A 23262-nucleotide genomic window follows, 5' to 3' on the forward strand; every position below is an offset into this window, starting at 1 on the left:
AAAATGGCGAAAACCGAAAACACATAAAGTGCCAGAACTAAGCCATAAATAAAGCTATGGAAATAAAATTTGGTATGAAGGGGCATATTTGGATGTAATTTTTTTGGGGAAGTGGGCGTATCTCAGGAACTACTCGACCGATTTCAATGAAACTTGGTTTGTAATAGTTTCCTTACATCCCAATGATATGTTGTGAAAATAGGCCAAATCGCATCACAACCACGCCTACTTCCTATATACCAGAACTTTGAAGACAATCTGAATCGTTTACTTTACAATATATAAAGTAAGTACTAGTGAATATATCGGTGCAGAACTTTGCACAAATACCATGTTAATAGTGTGGCACCCCCATTCTAAAAATCGCCGAAATCGGACCATAGGTTTTTAAGGATCCATATATCGAACACGAGGACCTCGGTGCTTCTAACCTAATATTATGGTTTCCAACTTTCAATGGACTTTATACAACATATATGACGAATATGTGGGTCAAATTGTGTATTATATAATATAAATAAAGTTAAATAAATAAATTGCGAGAGTATAAAATGTTCGGTTACACCCGAACTTAGCCCTTCCTTACTTGTTTTTAATTCTTTTGAAATATTTTTGATTAGAAAAATATTGTATATATTCGCATTAAGAAATACATGAGAGATGCGATACTTATTCAAAAGATTTTCTAATTTCTCAAGGTAAGTATAGGATCAAGGTGATTTATAAAGTTGCTTCATATGTAAGGATATTCTATCAGGACTTAATTTAAATATAAATAACGAGAAACAACTGTGAGTGTTAAAGTTTGGAAATTGTTCGAACTCCAATTAACTCTCAAATCTAATTAGTCATTCATAAGATGTGGAAATGATCACAAGGATACAAATAAAAATCATGATACAAGAAATTAAAGAAATACATTCAGTTAAATAATAATTAACCTCATTAGTATCGAGTATGAAATCTAATAAACAAAGGAGAATGTAACATAAAAAAGCACCGATTCCTCTAGAGATGGCAGTTTCAGTGGAATAACGGTTCCGCCGAAATCATACATCGTACATATCAATGCAATTATTATTTAAGGGTTAATTTATAGTGAACAAGATTTTTCGACGGCGATAGTGGTTTTTTCAATAAAAATACATTTATTTATTGGCATTACATTTGTCATGAACTCTGCTAATTTGTCAAACAATAATTTTTTGTAAATTTAATTTAATAATTTTATTAAACAGCAAAGTTTTTGACATATCCTCGCCAACATCAACCAACTTTAATGGTATCCTTTCAGCGCCGGCGCATTCTACAAGTTTACCATATATGTACAAACATATATTGTATGGACGGCCGAACGGGAGTGAAAATATTGGCAGACGAGTGAGCCAACTGTCATTTTAAGAAGAATACACACAGAAGACGGAATTCGTCCTTATCGTCTCGCTTCATATAAATTATAAAAACTTAATAAAACAGTATTGACAGTTAAATAATATTAAAGTGAAGAAAAAGTAAAATGAGTAAACTCGCGTTGTTAACAGTATGTGGATGAGGAAGCGGACAAGTAATTATTGCACCTGTGAAATGTTGAAATGTTGTTGAAATTAGTTGCAACAAAAGTGCTGCGATTCACAAGCACAATGCAGCAGCGAGAAGTCAGGCAGTCAAATTAATAGTGGCGTAAAAGAAAGCGAAAAGTGTTGCAACTTTCACGAAGGTGATGTACCAGCTGGGAAACGTCCGTAAAATATTTTAAAAATACTTTAGAGAAAATAGAATAGAATTTTCTGCAGAAAATTCACGCAAATCAGCTGAGTCAGGGGAGTATATGTTTTGCCTGTTGTTGTTTGACTCGGTGTGGCGTCAGTGAAAAACCTTGATGACTATAAACGAAAAAGTCCTCCCAGTGCGTATTGGTTGGTAGCGGCGTCGACAAGGCGACTGACTGTATACATGCGTGCCATTGTGTTTGTGAACCTTTGTCTCGGTATAAAGTTCTGTCTGTGTCATTTGCACAAGCTGGGGAGGTGAAGAAGTTAAAGTTGCATTAAAGGCCGGTCAACTGTGAATGTATGTGCAACGGAAAGTATAAAGTGAAATGCGGGATATTACATAAAGAGAAAATATGCATGCACACATACACATACATGTAGATGCAGATCAAATAGTTGTTTAGAAGCAAATAGCAAATTTAAAAATAATAAGAAAGCAAGTTTCAATTATAACACGAAATGTGAAATACCTAGATCTCGCAAAAATATAATATACTATATTAATATTTGAAATTAATCTAACGCGAAAACGGCTATGTTCCCTTTACTGTTATGATTTCGGCAAGTGAAAAGTGAATTCTCTCTCCGCAATAAAACTTTTGAAAACGTAAATAGCAAACATGTCAGCCTCATCAAATATGGAGCAGGTCAGTCATATTGTAAATCTCTATTATCATACTTTTATATAAGTAATATATGTATGTAAATACTAAAAATATAATTAATGTATGTATACTTTATAATTGGTGTAAAACATGGAGAATTTGCCATATATGTATATGTATACCATATATACGTATATATTAAATATTTAAAAAATAAAAGATGAAGATGTTGTGCTCCTTTTCTACTCCCTGAAAGGATGCTTGCTAATTTAAACACATTATCGATTTTATTGGTAAAACCATGGCACTAATTCAAGGTACCAAAACTTATAATTGAAATTTCTCTCACTCCTGCAAATGATGGACCAGAGAAGGGATGACCATATTATTCCAATTACAATATATATTATCATCTAGTAAGATACATGACGTACTTACCCCTATAAACTATCCATGACCACCAAATTGACTGATATTTACATATGTATACAGGTAAATATAAAATCAAATATATAGTTGAATTTCCATAACTCGAAGTTGTTTTGTGGATTATGATGATTCGAGTTAGGGACGTTTAACTGCAGTTTGTTCTGTGCAACAGGTTTCGAAAGAATTAACAGCGGTGAGATATACAAAACCTTTATATTTGTCATTGAATTATTCTGAAATCATTATTTTATTAAATCACCCTGCCAATGTATGTATATAAATAGTATATGCTTTCTTCACTTTTAGCGTATTATTTCCTGTTTTATTTCATATTTTTACCTCCCCACATTATATTACTATTCCGTTTGCTCCTTTTTGCCTGCAAGAACGCTTAGTATCTGTTGTATATCGTTGATGACGACAGCATTTACCCCAATATTATTTGGCGTAATTTTTCACTTTTCTTATATTTGACTTCCCTTAGTGTCTACGCTGCTTCCGCTATTGCGAAGCTGTGCTATTCCCACGCCTTGATAACACAAATATCTGCCTCAATACAAACCTGTGCTTCTCATCTTATTGCTTTAATTATGAAATATGTATTCGTTGGCGACATTATAGCAAAAATTCTTCAAACAAGCGTTTTCAGGAGTGAAAGTTATTAATGTAGAAAGAGTAAAATGTATACAATAAAACGGAGGAAATTGCAATGATTTCTCTGGAGACTTTGTACGAAGTGGTTGCAACCAATTGGTTTTTTACTCTATGAAATAGAAATGTGTATTAAAGCGTATATGTTTGAAACTTTTGGGACAAGTTTCAATCTGGTTTAGTAGAACAAGATATGTTGTCAAATGAGAACTACACCAAATAGAATATACGCCAAATGCTTCAGAATACGCCAAGTAAAATAATAATATTTTTTTACGTAGCTATTAACAATCCCGTAAAGCCATTTCATTATGTTTCAATTGCAAAATTGAAAGTGTAGACTAAATCCTGTCTTCGATTTGCTATTCTCTTATACGATATGTTCCATCCCAGTGGAAACAACTACGAATAGAGATAGTTATATGTCTGCTTCAGGTTTTGCATATCGAAGAATTTTAGGGACAATTGCCAGTAGTAAAGGATAGTTGCTGATCTACATAATAACTATAAATATAAGTACAGATTATGTTAGGGAGCAATAGCATATAAACTCTCAACTATTTTAGTATTTAAATACATATAAAATCAGAATTAACTAAAACTAAAAAATACATTGTATTGTGGCTAGTGATCATTCAACACTCTGATCATTTTAATAAGGATTTTCAAAAACAATTAGCTTCACTAAACTTTACTTTAATACTGGGTGTAAATTGTGCCAACAGTATAGAAGTGTGGGAGAATAACAAATGTTAAGTGTACATATGCACTCATATACATTTCTTTGCACAGACATTTTTATAATCCAAAATTTTCTGGCCGCTAAATGGTTCTGCAAAAAGAGCAGTCACTTTAAACAGTATGGAAACCGGAACCATCAAGTGGAAGAGGCAGACGTAATCTCGCTTATCATAATTTGTAAATGATAATGCTTTTTGTGGGCAACTGCAAAGTTTACACAATGCAGTGCTGCTATTTTTCATCGGTTGCACATCTTGTTTAGTATTTATTTGTCGTGCAACAGCTGCATTAAAATGAAGAGCCGGGCGGGTTAATCAAGTAATACCACATCAGAAATTTGAATACAGTCAAAAAATATAGGTAAAGATTATGTTATAAAGTTAAGTTATCGATCGCAGACGGCTTACGCTTAGTAAAACGTCTTCAAGTATCATTTAAAAATAAATAGTAATATATTTAATCATAGATAGTTGGTATTTTCAGATCAGTTTTATAATTTGAACAAAAGTTCTAATCAAATTAGTCATGTCAACATATATGATCGATTTCACAGGAAATTTTAGTTTCAAGATGGGGTCTAATGTTTTTGTGAGTCGGGTAATATAAAAACATGTAATGTAATTATGAATTATGGCCTAATCCCTAAATCTCGGATGGGAACACCATTCTTTGTGTGTACCATTAAATTGAGAAAGTGGTCAAACAATAATTTAATCTATAATATAAAAATGAATCGGAAAATGTGTTGCTAAGCGCATAACTCGAAAACCACTGAACCGATTTCGCAAATTCTTTGTTTAGAATGTTTTTAGAGGTATCGGGATGGTTCTTACGGAGAAAAAAAATTAGAAAAATTGCCTGAAAAAGTCTTAAATCCACAATTTTCTAATCACCCATACAAACAATTTGTGTCGTTAGTCTCGAAAAAAAGTCGAGAAGGGCCAAACCGATCTGGCTAATTTTAGTTATGAAATATTTATGGAAGACCAGGGAAGGATTAGAAAGTAAGTATGAAACGAAAAATTGTGAGGAAAATAACAAGAAGATGATTTAATTTGAATTGACAACAACATTATAAAAAAAAAAAAATAAAAAATAATAATATTTTGAAAGTTGTCATTGTTGCTTTGTTAAAATATTTTTATCATTGTTCAATTGTATAAGGCTGTGTCGATAGCCCAAAACAATTTGTAACAAGTAGGGAAAGGCAACTGAACATTTTATACTCTCGCAATTTATTGATGTAATTTTATTACACGCAATTTGAAATAAAGTCAAATAGAATAACGAAAATCAGCATATATAGTACATGAGGGTTGAGGTAATTCCAGAACCGATTTCACTCATTTTCAACGCCCAGTTATAATGGGAATAGGGGTAACTTGGCACCTGTAGTAGGCAGCCAAACTGCAATTCGGCCTTGAAATTACTCCTACATTGCAAATCAACGAAACACCAGTCTGCAAAATCGTCAAACAAAAAGAGCTATAAAAAAGATTTTCCAGATATTAAAGTCGCTGGAGGTACTGCACAGGACTTTAAAAGATTTACGCGACAACGAAAATATTTTTGGTGAAGCCATGATTCTGTTGGCAGGTGATTTTCGCCAGACTATTCCTGGATCAACTGTTGCTGACGAACTAATCACATTCCTAAAATCATCTCATTTGTGGCGACAAATAAAGAATCGCCAATCAACAACTAACATATGAGTGTTTTTCCAACAATATCATACTGCGATTGTAGAAATAGTTGAAAATGGTAGCGACACAGTTGACACCTCGATGGATTAATAACATTTTTAACGGGTTTCTGTCACTTCATGGCCTCGAAAGAGGAGCTTTATCGTGTTTTTCCTGACATGAAACCATAATATAATAAACATAAATGGCTGATTGAATGACCTATATTTCGTCAATTTAGAATTTCGTTCAGGGAGAGTTGACACAGCTACAAACCGGGATGACGTATTAAATTATCCCACAAACTATTTTAAATTGCTGGACTATCCCTACTCACTTGCAATTAAAAGTAGTGTGAGTTGTCATCATGCTGCGTAACAAAAAACAACATTAAACTTTGCAAGAGAACAAGACTGGCTGTGAAGAAGGTAATCAATATCGTCACCAAAGCCAAGATAAGCCAACTATGAAATTTGGTCATTTGTTACTTTCTCCAATATACGAATAAAAAAATCAAAGTTTTACAAATTATGATGATTTACGCGTTAACACAGATCTACAATAATGTCTATCAATCATTTTAAAATTTATCGGTTATAACGTTTTCGTCTTTATGCGTAAGAATTTTTTCTCTGCATTGAAAGATTTACTAATTTAATGTATACCTTAGCCACAAAAACGTGTGGCCGGGTCTGCTAGTTTTATATATTTATAATGAGAAAAATCTCCGAATATATACAAGCAAAAGAAATGTATGTGAGGAAGTGAACTGAGTTACAACTAGTATGAAACTCTGGTTCTTTACCTGCTAGTTCCATAAAAGTGATGAGCCTATGGTTTCCAAGTAGTGTCTTAACTTTTTTGATGCTTCACTTTTTGAAAGAAAAGCACACAAACCACATGTCCATTACTTTCTCACATACTCGCATATATAAATACATTTTCAGTTCACTGTAGTCGACATTCGCGCTTCAGTTGAATAAATTTGAATACAAGTGTAAAAATTTGTTTTCCTTTTTTTACTTTATTTATCTCGGCGAGCATGCATATTTATGTACGTTTGTTTATTTGTTGTGCCTTGCAATTGTTTGTGGAGGTCAGTGAAGTGTCAAGGAATTCACAATGACATCAACAACAGAATACATATGTACTGTGCTGTTTTCATATTTTTTGTTACACGGATAAATGCACACACATGTGTTTCTGAAAGGATTTTGAATAAGCGGATTTGGTTTGTATTCATATGCAATTACGCAAATAAATGACAGAGAATATTTAAAATAAAAAAGCTTCGCATGACACCAGCTTATAATTACCTTAAAATGGGGCACATATGTATGTATGTACTATGATTGTAGTATATTTTCCATGAGCGGCAGGGTTGAGAAAGGAGCAACTCGAAATAGCAATATATATTTTTGTATACATACGTATTTGCTATAACAGTTCGAAGTGTCGTGTCCTGTGTTCCTTCGTTAAGGGTTTCCCAAGGAACCACCACACCCACACATTATGTGTTCTTCATTTATTACATCGACAAGTGTTTTTCTTTTCACAACTTTTTTTTTTCAATTGGTGATCTAAAAACTTGTTAAATACTGAGGACTACACGTTTGAACTGAAAACCGAATGTGATAGTAGGTGTGAGAGATGGAAATTCTTTTCTAATAGTGAACATGTTCCATGTAACATTATCGGTGTACTCGGAATGTTTAAAATAGTTCTTTCACATCGTTTTAGCTTAGCTAGATTAGGGATGGTCAGCTGTATACTTTTTAAAGCGTATTCCCGGATCGTTTGCCATAATACGATTATTTGGATTTATTGGATTTTTCAGAATAGTCATAAAGTATAATTCAATAAACGATTTTGCTTTCAATTAGAACTGGACAAGCAACGAAACTGTCAATGATATTTAAAGTGAATCCTAAATAAAAAACTTAGCAAATCTAAAACAAGAAAAAACGTTAACTTCGGCTGTACCGAAGCTAATATACCCTTCACAGGTGCATTACTTTTAGTAACTATGTGTTTAAGCAAATCTTAAGACGTAAGCAAAAGTAAGTAAAATAAAGAAAACATTTTACTAATTCTTTTTAGTCAGGTTGTTTGCTGGTTAGTTAACCGATCTGAACAATTTCTTCGGATATTATATTATTACCTTAAGCAGTAATCCATGTCACATTTCGTGAAGATACCACGAAAAATGCGGAAGTTTTCCATACAAGCCCTTGATTCCGATGGTTCAGTATGTATGGCAGCTATATGATATAGTGGTCCGATAACGGCAGTTCCGACAAATGAAGGTTCTTGAAGAGAAAATAACATCTGCAAAATTTCAAAACGATATCTTAAAAACTGAAGGACTAGTTCGTATATATACAGACAGACAGACAGACGGACATGGCTAAATCGACTCAGTTCAACATACTGATCATTTATATATATACTTTATAGGGCCTCTCCGACGCTTCCTTCTGGGTGTTACAAACTTCGTGACAAACCTAATATACTCTGTTCGGGGTATAAAAAATGTTTTAGTTATCTTATTTCTATTAATGATGTTACGAGTATATATTTCTCATTAAAATTCGACATGTATTAATTTGTACATCTTACAGTTCATGTGGCTTAATTGTGCGAGCACAAGTGTATGAATATAATAAATTTATAGTAATATATATAAAATTGTATTTAACAATATTCAACAATAAGTCCGAAAGAAATTTACTAAATTATTTATATTACATTACATATTTTATTTTATAATAGCTGTCTTCGATTGACCATATACACTTAAAAACAAAAAACAAAGTTATAGAGTTGAATACGAACTAGAGGATATGCGGATACCTGATAGCTTTATTGTCTGTCAATCCATTTATCAGTGCAAGCTATAACTTGAATACATTTTAGGTATCTCGATGAAGGCTTGTATATTTGAAATGTGGAAATCTGAGGATATTGAAAAAGGTTGTGGCATCGCCCATTTTTAATATTAAGAAAAATTCCAAACCTTATATTTATGTTGACCGATTTTATTAGCATTAAACACTTGTTATATTGTTTGAAATCGAGAGAAAACGGGTTAAAACTACTCCAAGTTTTTGTATAGTACCGTTTTGAATATTTTGAACGTTTATACAAAAAATGACTCAATAATAATTGCATATACTTTTAAATTTTCTACGCAATTTCCTTCTCTTTATCTATTTTATCCCCACTATAGGAAATTGAGGTTGCTCATACGCCATGTATCACAGTTTGGCTTTTATAAAATATTACGTGAACAAAACTATAAAAAATTAAGATGTTTATAGGAATCAATTATTTACTCAAATATTTCACTCCTAATATTTTAACTGAAATCCTTAGAAGCTATGTTTACAAAGTTAGACTTCCTTTTCTCTAGCCTGAGCTAACCACTACCTTTCTACATAAGAATTAACTGCTTTTGTTTTGATTCATCATTCCGTCGTTTGCTAACTACATATGTACATATGTAATTTTGAACGAAAATATTGACAATAAAAGACAGAAGTGTGAGCGATTACATCGTTATCCATGCTGCTCAACTTCTTTCATTTTATTGAATTCAATTTAGGCATCAACTGATTGATTTGCTCCCACGACTAATAACTTTACCATTAATCTGAAGGCAGCATTTGCCATTTGCACTATTAGGAGCGTTTGATTTTAATTTTTTTTGGTTTGGGTTGTACAAGAAAGATGCCAATGAAAATGCAACTTTAGTAATTCGTTTTGGTTATTTGTTTTTATTCTTCATTTTCGAAATTTTATTATTTCAGATCATCATTGAATTGGTATCTTTGCTATTCGTTTTCCTACCACTTACAACTGCTTTTAAGAGGTTAAATAGTGAACTATAAATCGATTAAACGGATTTTGATAGCTACAAATATAATTATTTTCCATACATGATTCTTCAGTAGAGATTAATAGTGTTTGAGGGTTATTAAAGATTAACTTTCATATTCATATTGCTATATCCACCTCATCAAATATTTATTTTTTATATTAGACGTCTGCTCTCCTCCTATCATCCTCTGCTTCCACGTTTCCATTATTTCCCATATCTTTCAAACGTGATATATACGAGATTCTGTGTCATTGTCGTCACGTTCGATTAAGTTTTTCAAAAGCAGGGGTTCGCTTGTATGACACACTTTTAGATAATTGCGGTAATCACAATGCTACATTATCTGGTTATATTAAGCAAAGTTGAAAACTTTCCTACCAATATATTTCTTTACATTTTGCATACGCTTCCCAGCAAAGCATTTTTTTAAAATAAAACAAATCATACAATTCCATCAATCGTGTGTGTATGTGACTTAATCAAGATGTACGACGTAAGCTTATTTGCTCAACTGAGTATCTAGTAAACGTGTTAGCGCTAATTATGTTCATTATTTGATATTAATTAGATTACATTGACTCCGCTATCAAACAGCACAATATGATGTAAATTTGTTGAAATTCAGACGTCAGCGAAATAGGTACATAGTATGTACTTATGTATATAGAAATAAGCCACGTCATTAACACACGCTCAAATTTACCATATATGTACAGTTGATCTCCTTTTTACACGGTTTTTTTTTGCACGGTTTTTTTTTACACGGTGTTTTTGAACACTTCCCAGTTACCATTTGTACACGGTATTACTTTTTTTACACGGATTTTTTATTTTAATTGTATGCTTTTTGCAATAAAATCAAAATCCCATACGTCAATACGTCACAAATCCAATTCTGTTAATATAATTTAATAAATTTTAAATTAGATTTAAACTAAAAAATACAAATTATAGATTCGAAAGGTTGCAACAACTTCAATACGTAAACAAATAAATGAAGCTATATGAAGAAGTAAGAAAAAAGAAGACACAACGATTATTGACGAAACTTTGAAATGTATTATTTTTTTACCATTCCCAGAATAGTTGTTGTTTGTTCCTTCTAACAGTAATATGCACATACATATAATACCAGAAAAGTCTATAACAACAACAACATTGTAAGTTCTCTGTACGTATCGATAGATTTTCATGTAAAATGAGATCTTTTTTACACGTTTTCTATTTTTTGCACGATTTTTTTCTTAAATTGGTCCCAATAGCGAGTTTTATATAAAAATTTGATTTTTTTTGCACGGTTTTTTTTACACGTGTAATTTACTGTCCCAGTTAACCGTGCAAAAAGGAGATCAACTGTATTCATATCAATATCACTTTGTTCACTTGCTTCTAAACAGACTGGACGTCGAACGGTTTTTGCAATCATTAACAAGACTCTGTTGCTGTTATTTACACAGTTTTGTTGGTCATATAAAATACCTAAATTGATAATTAACATCATCGGCGATGACCATGCACATGTCGTAATTACAGTTCACTTTGTGGTATATACTCCTACTTACATGTGTGTGCTTGTGGCACTTCAGTTCAGAATGTTCGCAAAGGTATTGAAATTAGACTCAGTTCAAAGTATATATCTGTATGTGCCACAGGTGTATATGGAAGTACAAACGTGCATGGACAGTTTGAAAAAAGTAGACGTACTAAAGTTGAAAAGAGAACAAAACGCAATGACTTTTCATTAATCATCATCGTCAATCTGAAAGCAAATAGCGCCCACAAAACATATCGCTCAGATATCAGCCTTTTCTGTGAAATTTCTTTAATTATAAAGTGTTCATCGGATCAACAAAACCACATAAAATCAATCAACTGAATATTTGACCTTGTCGGCAATACGTTAGAAATTAGTTTATAACTAGTTGATTTGATTGCTTGGTATGTTCACAAAATATAAATATCTGTATAATGAAAGAAATGTTTCTGTCGGCTTGTTATTCGCACGTGAAAGTGGTACACATACTACTTAATGAATAATCTTGAAACGGGACCAGTTTTGAACCAGTTTTGAAACTAGCCGCTCTCAATCTCAATTCTATAAAACGAATATATTTGAGTTTCAGGTGTTTCGAATGAAACCAATTTTACCAATATGTACAAATAGTAATACGAAAGCTCCTTCGTGCGAATGTTGTTCAATCTGCAATATATTATTTTATGTCATTGGGATGTCAGGAAAATGTTATGAACCGAATTTCATTAAAATGGTCGAGTAGATTCGGAGAAGTGGTTTTTGACCCATAAGTGGGTGTTGTGTATACCAATTTGGGTGTAGCTCTTCTGTACCATATTTCCCATGAATTTTAAGGTTTCCGATTTCCTCCATTTTTTGACTGTATAAGGAAGTGCCCAAAAGAAACGACTCAACAGAGTTTGGTTGGTATAGCTTTAGTAGTTTACGAGATATGTACAAAAAACATAATAGGATGTGGGGTCAGGCCCACTTTACAGGTTTTCGTTTTCTCCATTTTGTGGGCGTGGCAAAGGTCCGACTTCACCCAAGTTCAATACCAACCTTCTCATGGTGCCAAGGAATACGTGTATAAAGTTTCATTAAGATATCTCAATTTCTAATCAAGTTATCAATTGTCCAGCCAGACGGGTGGACAGACATGCGGATTTCAACTCCACTCATCATCCTGATCATTTATATATATATATATATATAACACCATATCTAACTCTTTTATTTCTGGGTGACACAAACAACCGTTATGTGAACAAAACTATAATACTCTCTTAGCAACTTTGTTGCGAGAGTATACAAATGTATGTGCTTATCTTTTGATTGTTTTTTCAGCGTCAAATTCAGAGCGCAGTTATACCCCTTCAGTTCGGCTCACCAGTGAAACACTAGTGAGTTCACTACTTACCGGTAACCACCACTGGTTACCCCCCATAATACCGGCAATGCAATTCACTCATGAATTTAACACGGCGATGTCATTGACGGTAACCAGTTAACACTACTCCCTAGTGATTTCATCACCCATACTTCGCTAGCTACTTCACCACATAGCGTTGAATATATTTCAATAGCTACCTCGCTACATATATTCGGTTATAATTCACTACCTTTTTCATTACCTACCTTTATTTCAGTGGATACCATAAATAAATAAGAAACACAATATATTTAAATGGCAATAAATTTAAAATATTAATTTTATTATAATTTTTTCTTTACAATTTTTATTTACCATTCGTATTGTACTCTTGAAAAGCGTCGGCCAATGAGATTATTTACCCATCCTATTTGTTTGGAAAGACTTTATCTGAAAAAAGAAGATTGTTATTAAGGATTTGTTTATTAAAAATTAATTAAATTGCATAACTTACTCCACGCTGTTCTCCACTTCCCAATGAGAATTTCAATATGATTGCCATTTTTGACCTCTAACTATAAAGAAGTATACATATATATTTAAATTGTATTAATGAATTCACATATGTATAATAATAGTATGAATATATATTATATTCACTAAGTTGTAATATTTTTTTTTGCGCATGCAAGCACTCTCAACTTAAACATGTAGGTACATGCATTGAGTTTTGTGCCAGAATGATCTAATTCTTACCTCGCAAAGACTTATTTCCTTTCCTACTGCTGCCACGCTTCTCGTCATTTTCACTTTTTTGTTATCACTATAAATAATTTATACTTTTTTGTTTATTAATTCTTTATTAACTTTTTAATAATGAATATGTATATTAAAAAATCAAAACACACAACCGCGACGCGAAGTCAATTGAATAAACCACAAGACTGTTTGGTCGAAAAACTAAAGTTCCAAATTACATAGAAACCGCCGTTTTCTTATTTTTTTAATACAGTGAATCATGGTTTCAATGACCGATATGTAGGCAAAAACAATAATGCCCAATAATTATTCGCAACTTGTACATACTGGAACAGGAACTCTAGAAAAAAAATAGTGTTAACGTAAATACATATATTATTGTCATTGTTCTTTATATACATATAAATGTATACACTATATACACTAACAATGCGTTTACTTCATAAATAAAACAATTTCCCAAATATAAATAGCAAAATGGAAAATTGAATTTACATATAATGCAGCCGATATCAAAATCATATTTTTAGTAGGTTTATACTAACAAGCCAACAGGCTTTATTTAAAATTTCCCCTCTTCTCTTTGAAATCGGATTGAAAGAACAATGTCTGAATATGGTAAGAGTGTGAGATGAATTTTGGTTGATATTTTTCTGTCTTATAATAATTCTTTGGGATATTTGGTAGCCGATAATGCTCTATTTTAGCTCGCCTCTTCAATTTTATTTTTTCATGTCTAGTTTATTTTATTTGCGAATACAAGATTGGTATTGCGCGCTACATTTAATCGTTTTTGTAATTTTCTCGTTTCACGGTGAATTGAACTGTTTAACGTTTATTTCGGTCCTCTTTACTTTATTTTGATTTTTCTTCACATGCTTGCAACCTTACTCGCCGTTGACTGTTATTGGCCGGGATGGCGCCAATTCTATGGCCAAGGCAATTGACCTCCAACATGAGTGATATTGATATGAGTCATTCAAACGAAGTTAGAGCTCACCTACACATATATACATGCTGATATTAGTTTTGGAACCAAGGCATGATGACACATACTCGAGCACATAAAACGTTGAAGTTATTTATTTGTCTGCGCACTAGCCTTTACTCTTACCCAGTTTGTATACTATATTTACCACATAATTTTTTCAAACCACAGGAAGAATCTACTGTACTACTCAACATTCACCCCTGTGTACAGTTTCTCATTTCACATCTAATATTCACGCAATAACTCAATTGCCGCGCCTTTGTTTATTTATTGCTGATTGCATTTTACTCCATACATACATACATACACATATACATGTACATCACATTGTTTGCCCTCTGTGTTTCTTTCTCGGAACAAAATATCGATTTGTTTTTATCACAATTTTATTGGCCTCTACGCTTATGATGTGCAGTAATTTCATTAATTGCTTTGCACCTTTTTAGATTGTAGGAAATTTACATCAAGTAAATGTAAGCGGTGTAATTCAAGAAATAACTTGATTTTCCCGTAAGTATTGGCGATTATTATAGAACGATTGGCCATGAACTTCAAGGTCGAACCCAACTAAAATGATCAGAAAATCTATATTCAATAACTATAAAGATATTATTATACTCTCGCAACAAAGTTGCTACGAGAGTATTATAGTTTTGTCCACATAACGGTTGGTTGTAAGTCCTAAAACTAAACGAGTTAGATATAGGGTTATATATATCAAAATGATCAGAGTGACGAGAAAAGTTCAAATCCGGATGTCTGTCTGTCCGTCCGTCTGTCCTTCCGTCCGTGCAAGCTGTAACTTGAGTAAAAATTGAGATATCTTAATGAAACTTGGAACACATGTTCCTTGGCACCATAAGAAGGTTAATGTCGAAAATCAGCAAAATCGGACCACTGCCACACCCACAAAATGGCGAAAACCGAAAACACATAAAGTGCCTTAACTAAGCCATAAATAAAGCTATAGAAATAAAATTTGGTATGAAGGATCGCATTATGAAGAGGCATATTTGGATGTAATTTTTTTTGGGGAAGTGGGCGTGGCCCCGCCCCCTACTAAGTTTTTTGTACATATCTCGCAAACTAATAGAGCTATATAAACCAAACTTTCTGCAGTCGGTTTTTTTAGCCACTTCCTAATACTCTCCAAAAATGAAAGAAATCGGATCGTAACTACGCCCACCTCCCATACAAAAGTTAGGTTGAAAATTACTAAAAGTGGGTTAACTCACTAACGAAAAACGTCAGAAACACTAAATTTCACATAAGAAATGGCAGATGAAAGCTGCACTCAGATTTTTTACAAAATGGAAAATGGGCGTGGCGTCGCCCACTTATGGGTCAAAAACCATATCTCAGGAACTACCGATTTCAATGAAACTTGGTTTGTAATAGTTTCCTTACATCCCAATGATATGTTGTGAAAATAGGCCAAATCGCTTGACAACCACGCCTACTTCCTATAAACCTGAACTTTGAAGACGATCTGAATCGTTTACTTTACAATATATAAAGTAAGCCCTAGTGAAGATATCTAAGCTGAACTTTGCACAAATACTACGTTTATAGTGAGGCAGCCCCATTCTAAAAATCGCCAAAATCGGACCATAGGTTTTCATGGCCCCATATAGCGAACATGAGGACCTCGGTGCTTCTAACCTAATATTAGGGTTTCCAACTTTCAATGAACTTTATACAATACAATACGAATATGTGGGTCAAATTGTGTATTACATAATACAAATAAAGTTAAATAAATAAATTGCGAGAGTATAAAATGTTCGGTTACTCCCGAACTTAGCCCTTCCTTACTTGTTTTATTCTAATTTTCACATCATAGATTATTTCATGCTTTCAGACCCCCATTCGTTCAATGACATGATTCGGTTCCTCCATACATATATTATATACTTCGTCTTATCTATTTGGCGTTGCTTTTATTTAATCCTATAAATTCTGAAATGATTCAAACATAATGTAGAAGCTGATTGAACTTGAGATTTGTGAGATTAGTTCTCATTCTAAAAAGTAATTTATTGATGATGCTCCCGAATTTCATTAGCGAAGCTTATCAATGAGCAATAAATGCAAATAAATTATGTGTGAATTGTAGCGTTTTGATTCGAATTTATTAATTGTGGCATATTTTACATTTTTAGCGGAGAAATAATTACGTAAAACAAAATATTTATAATAAAATCCATTACGTATTATTTCTGGAGATTAGGAGTACTACGAATTTAATGACAAATACATATGTTCATACAATACATTTAAAAGGATCTGAGTGCCCAGCTTGAAAGTGTAATGCAAAAAGTAGTCTAACTATCGGTTACGTTTTTATTTCAGAGATCAGCGTTTTGATTCTTAAAGACGATTCTCGTAGTTATGTATAATTTATGTACGTATTGAGTTGAAACTAATAGTTTAAATGTTACAAAATTTATGAAATGGTTAACTATTTCCATTGAACATTGCATTACAATAAATTAATCTAATAAATTTCTAATTGAACAATGATGGCGAGTAAGAAAAGTCAAATAAATTCTAAGAAAATAAACTGTTTATTGATTGGAAAAAATACTGGCTTTCAAAAATCATCTTTACAGGGAACAGAAACTGCAATGAAAGCAGACTGGTAAGAACTTTGTTTCAACATTATATATATTTGAACTATATAAAAGTTAAGGTACACGGTTTAAGTACTGATACCGTTAGATTATTATTTTGCATTTGCTTATAAGGCAACTGTAGCTAACATAATCATCAACGACGTAATATTAAATATTATTGGGTACCAGAATTAATCATGCGCATATCCAATAACTATCCGTCATCATAAAGCAGATGCCGATTATCCACGGAGGAAACGCTTCATCTACTGATTAATAACTAGCTCATTAAATATAGATGAGTTCCTTAGTAACTTAGCTTTGCATCCATATTTTCAATTTTCTTCACTACAAAGTATATTTAAGAGTAGTACCTATGAGGAAATTTGTTATGATCGTATTTATAACTACCTCCCTGACTTTTTTTCTTCCTTAGTGCAAATAATTTAAACTCTTCTCCTCTAAGTCCACCAAGGCAAACCGTAATATCATTGCTGACTTTGGCCGACGAAGTGAAACATTTTTGATAACATAAGTCATAGAACAATAGACTGCATTGCACTTAATACATCCAGAACATCATTTGTAATGAACTTATCTATAAGGAATATCTTTTTGGGATATTTTCACGGAAATGACGTCTGTAGACACTTTAATAAGAACACCATAAAAGAAACATAAAAAGTAAAGCGTTTCTAAATTACACTATGAACATCCCACATCTTATGATGTATACTAATCAGACGACGCGATATCATTCGGAAAGAGACAAATATTTTATTAACTAACTTCATGCTAATGATGTTTTAAAAGGGTCGAGTTTAATAAACCAAACCTTGTGTTTTGTATGCATCGATTCCTCTTATGTCACTAGGTCTACAGTTAAATTAGGTTGATGGAAACTTTTGGTGTATTAACACGAAAGAGAGGCTGTACAAATTGGTTTATGTATAATTTATTCCACTGAGTATTTCCTTCTTATAACGAACAATGAAATATCTCTCTCTTTTGATCATTAAATTCAAATATTAATATTAGTTTGCGATTATTTTTTCAATGCTTTTGTGTCGTCAAAAAAAGGGAGTCTTATTTTAGAGATCTTTAAACCCACTAAACTTTTCAACTCGACCAAATTATAGTGTTTTAGCGCTCTAATTAGTACGAACCTCTTTTCCTCATATGATAATATGAATATGAATTGAAAATGATCACTGTGCCTTGCAAAAGCAATAGCAAAATAGCACATATCTCTGTGATGATGCCTCATTGCAATACGGCTGTGATAGATACAACTGTGTAAGTGTGTCATTTTGCAGCTTTTCATTCGAGTTCCCTTTTAACTGCATAGAAATGACACAGTAATGGAGTTAACAACAAAAGCGACGGCAACAATAACAACAACAAATTAAAGAAAAACATTGGTATTAGTAATACAAAGCGTGAATGCACAAAGGCGTGCAGTTGAAAAGAGCAGAAAATACGGAACTATTTCCAGAGAACGGAGACGGAAGAGTTAGAAGACATCGAAGAGATCACGCATTTGTAGACATTCATAAAAAAGTAATAAAAGGTTTTAAAGAATCCTACACGATTATTCGCTAGTGTTAGTACGTTTTTATGCATATGAATACTATATTCTTATATGAAGTGATGCATCCAAAAAGGTAGAAAACCCCGAAGGGAAATCACAGCCGCAATGACGATAGACAGCGAGGGAATGTCATTTCAATGTGGAAATAGTGGTTAGAATTGAAAGAAACCAGAGTGATGAGCTCGAATAATAAGGTAGCTGCAACAAATGCACTGTGAGAAGAGTGAGAATGTATGAACATTTTGTATCGATATACAAACGAATTACGGTAAATAAATGGACTGGTGTCGGTACACGTTGCCATTTTGCAAATTCTACTTTTTTAATTACGAACAAAATACTTTCCTTTAAACGAGCTGGTGCGCGTGTTCGGCGAGAGAAGCTCCGCCGCTGCTAAGCTATGCTGATGACTTTCAATACATTCACGTTGAAAACAAAGGAAATTTTGCCCGCACACTGCCTGCCGAATTCTTTTCATTTAATACTAATGACGGAATTTAAAGGAACGCGCTGCGCGAAAAATGCTTCTCTTGATGGAGACAAACGACGCGCGGCTCAAGTTGGGATTAGGCAAGACGCCAAAAAGACCAAATGAAGAATAATGCGAATGCTGTAGAAGTACAGTGCAAAAATTATTGCTGTAGTAATTTGTTGGCTGTTAAAAGGACTCCCTACGAACGAATGTGTTTGTGTTTAACAGCAAATTTAGCTACATACGTTCCTTATTATATGTGCGTTGTACAAATATTTCATTTACTGTGCAGTATTCAAGGGTTAGGTTTCGGCAGGCGTCGATTGTATATAAATACTATTTTTCGCGCAAAACTAGTGAGAGGCACTACGCCGCTTTACAGATATTTGAAATTAATTTCAACAACTTAGAAGCAATTTATTCAGTACTAAAAGTGATGATGAGAAATTTGGGTTGGAATTAAAAAATCCTGGAGAGGAAACAAAGAGTTGCAATGTAAACAGTTTTTTGGCGAAGGATATGCAAGAATGTGAAATAAATATGGGAGCGACTTCTCTTATTATCAGTTTAGGAGTAGTAGATCCTTAACGCTACATTCCGCGAGTAATTAGAGAAGAATGGAAATTAAAAGTCAGAATTTCTGGGCTGGATAGAGCAATATCTTGCAGAAGTAACTCGTTATGAGGAAATTAGCTGAATTGAACCTAAAAAACTCGGCATAAGTTCACTAACAATATGTGGCTTATTCCATAGTTTTATAAGATCAAGATCTATACCTTAGTGGTAGTAAAGGGGTTATCGGTTATTCACAAGAAAATCTGTGAGCTGAACAAATCAGTAAACTGAGGTATATGTATATGTATCTGTTAATCATGCTTGAATAACACTATTTAAATTATAACATTAAATTGTTATGTTTCTTATGCCTCCGAATTGTATGAGGATCAGTTTAAAAATGTGCCTTTGAACTCACACACAGGTTAAATTTCATATTAATGTAATGGGTAATTTTTATACTCTCGCAATATGTTGCCTATAAAGAGCTAGGACTATAATTTAAAAAAAGGGCGAGGCCCCGCCCATAAATAACTTTTTTGCATATATCTTGCTAAACAGTTATATAAAGCAAATTTTCTGTAGCCATTTCTCTTACGTTCCACATCACACACTATGAAAATAGGTGAAAACGGATAATTACCACGTTCACCTCCCATACAAAGGTTATGTTGAAATACAAAAAGTGCGTTAACTCACTAACGGAAAACAACAGAAACAATAAATTTTACAGAATAAATGGCAGATGAATGGCTGCACTTAGGTTTCTTTAAGACCTGGAAAATGGGTGGTTTTGGATCAAAAACCATGTCTCTGGAACTACTCGACAGATTTCAATGAAATACTGTATATAATATTTTCTTGACACCCTGATGACACGTATGGAAAACGGATGAAATCGGTTCATAACCACGACAACTTCCCATATAACTCAATTTTGAAGTCCATCTGATTCCTTCACTTTATAGGATATACATAAGGAACCAATGAAGCGGAATAAAACTTTACACAAATACTGTATGTGATCTGTGGCATCGCTTGTGGTAAAAATGTCGAAATCGGATTATTACTTTTCAAGTCCCCGGATATTGAACATGAAGAACTTAATGCATAATGGTAATTTTTCAACGAAAATAAGGTTAAATCTTTCAGATGTTTTAATGTAATTCAGAGTAAATCTTTTTCTTCTAATAGTTTTTCTCTGTACCAAAATTAATTAAAATCGGGTCATTACTTCCTCTAGCCCCCATATACCTAATTATAGTTTTTCAAAAATTCACATTTTATTTCGCATATATCATTTAATATGAGAGATATAATAGCAAAATTAAGTGAGCGGATAGTCTTGAATTTAGTGTACCTTTGTGGTGAAAATGAGTGAATTCGGTTCAGGAATTACCTCAGCCCTCATATACAAAAATTTGATACAATACAATTACATCAATAAAGTGCGAGAGTATAAAATGTTCGGTTACACCCGAACTTAGCCTTTCCTTACTTCATTATATCCTAACCTAATCTAAACATCATATCAGTTAGTATGAAAAACTGTACCATTTCAACCGAACCAGTTCAGTGGTACTCATAAACCGTGTTTTGAACCGATTCACTGTTTTAATGAATGGTACGAACTACAGAACCAAACCGCATCGAATTTTTAAGACATCTTGTCATTTAACCTTTAAATTTTGTATAACATTGTATATTAATCAGCGTTGTTCTTAATCCATATATTTCACTTCAAAGTTCAGATAAAATTGATTAAATCAAATACAATTATAGTTATAGTCAAAGCTAATGCAAGCGTGATGATAGCGCGCAGATTTGAGGTTTGTGTTGGAAAAACTTTAATTCAGTTATGAGATATTGAATTATTTCTTTGATTTTCATTTATTTCCCTCCTCCAATTAAACTTCGTTAACTTGTTTATAAAATCCTATAATATTTATTTTTAATTATCGTTGACATGGCAAGGCTTTGCATGACAGACATATGTATGTACGTATGTATATTAACATAACTTAAACTGCTTAGCAAGCTTGTGTCGCGTGATGAAGGAAAATGCTTTTCGAGTGCGTCTACACAACTGTTTACCATTTACGACTCCGTTGCAAGGGTATTCTCGTCGTTGCCGTAGGTTTAAGAGCGTTTCTGCTGAGCTGCGCGAAATGAAATTAATTTTTAATTTTTTTTATTTTCTGCTAAATTTAGCCATAAAATTGCACGCACTATCATAAGTGCATTCGCCAAAGCACGCACTAACAAATATGTCTGTATGTACAGTATATTTATAGTATATATTGAAACTACTGCAGTGCGTGAGCTGCCACAATTCACACCCTTCAGTGTGCGTTTGCTTAGCTTGCAGAATATGAGCAAATCGTAAGTGAAATATGATTAAGTAAAGTTACAAAGTTCAAGTTGACATTGTGCAGTGTTCCATGAAAGTGTACTGCTGGAAGAAAGTGTGAGCTCATGTAGCTTCTTGGTATATGTGGTTTACTTGACATCTCCACATCTGTCTTGATGTACTTTTGGCGTAAAACTTTGTCGAGTGCGAGGTTGCCTTAGTTACCACAATTGCAGCAAGTCGAAATGTTAAGTTAATTGAATTTCTTGTTTCCACTTCCCGCAGAATGCAATCTTTCGACCAACTCAAACTTGTTTACCCATGTTTAACTTGCAACATTGTGAATAACACTCTATCAAACCATATACGAGTTTTTGTATGTTCAATTGATATTCTTTTTTATACAAACCTTTATTTTGGTTATTTTTGTGAAATTTAGTAAAATAAGTATTCTTACTTAATATAAAATGTGTATGGGACTTTTTAGGGTCGTATTAACCATAAACAATAATAATAAGCACACCTACATTGAAGTTTACGGTGTTGTTCACATATCTATACACTAAAAGGTGTTTATTCTAAAAAGAATAACGCCAGAAACAAAACTCAATGAGAAAGTATAGATAGTTACATATGGATCCAATGACAAATCAGGCTATAGATATGACTCCGTTTATATTTATATGACATTTAATATTTCATCAACCAATTAACCGATTTGAGTAGAATTACATAGAAGTAATCACCGAAACATTGTGAGACCGCAATAATCTTCACCATATGTTGAATAACAAAATCGAATTTCACCAAACATTTTTTATTTATTTAAAACAATACGAACTCTTTAGTTTGCCTGGTATGTACAAGGTCTTGGAATGAAATGAATTTGCTGTGTGAAAAAATCATCGAACAGATTTAACTTGTATACTCGTTCGTTCATAGCTTGATAACAGCTTCATTACGTCGACAGATGTGGAAAAAAGCACTTTACGTGTGAACAGGGCAAGCAGTGAAATATGAATAAAAAAAAACAGTAGATAATGACAGACTGATGGGTGGATTTGTTGATTAAATTGTTTGTATTATGTATGTACAGGGTAGTCCTAATTCTATTTTATAAGGTTGAGTTATTAATGGTTTTTGTAAAATATGGCTTGAGGAACTATTGTGGAAAGAAATAATATTAATTAAGCAAAGAATGAAGTAATTAATGACATTTTCATTATTATCATACTATGATAATTTTTAATAAGAATGAGGAATTGTACTGGGAGCTAGGCAAAT

The 23262-nt window shown here is 32.8% G+C and overlaps 1 protein-coding gene and 1 long non-coding RNA gene across 4 annotated transcripts in view; one reads left to right on the plus strand and one right to left on the minus strand.

Moving 5' to 3' along the window:
• The first annotated feature begins 1251 nt into the window (after positions 1-1251).
• Positions 1252-23262, plus strand: part of LOC105216291 (probable serine/threonine-protein kinase nek3) — a 106913-nt gene continuing 84902 nt past the window's right edge. For all 3 annotated transcript variants that reach the window (XR_008470756.1, XM_029042898.2, XM_029042899.2), the window contains exon 1: positions 1252-2419. Coding sequence is in view for 2 of the 3 variants with exons in the window: in XM_029042898.2 (XP_028898731.2) it covers positions 2393-2419 (27 nt within the window). In the remaining variant the exon portion in view is untranslated. The remainder of the gene's footprint in view (positions 2420-23262) is intronic.
• On the minus strand, positions 13006-13837 carry LOC128921306 (uncharacterized). Its single transcript, XR_008470757.1, has 3 exons — positions 13402-13837; positions 13160-13220; positions 13006-13095 (listed from the first exon to the last, which is right to left on the minus strand). It is a non-coding gene; the product is annotated as an uncharacterized LOC128921306 (long non-coding RNA).

This window comes from Zeugodacus cucurbitae, chromosome 4, assembly GCF_028554725.1.
Source record: "Zeugodacus cucurbitae isolate PBARC_wt_2022May chromosome 4, idZeuCucr1.2, whole genome shotgun sequence".
Lineage (NCBI taxonomy): Eukaryota > Metazoa > Arthropoda > Insecta > Diptera > Tephritidae > Zeugodacus > Zeugodacus cucurbitae.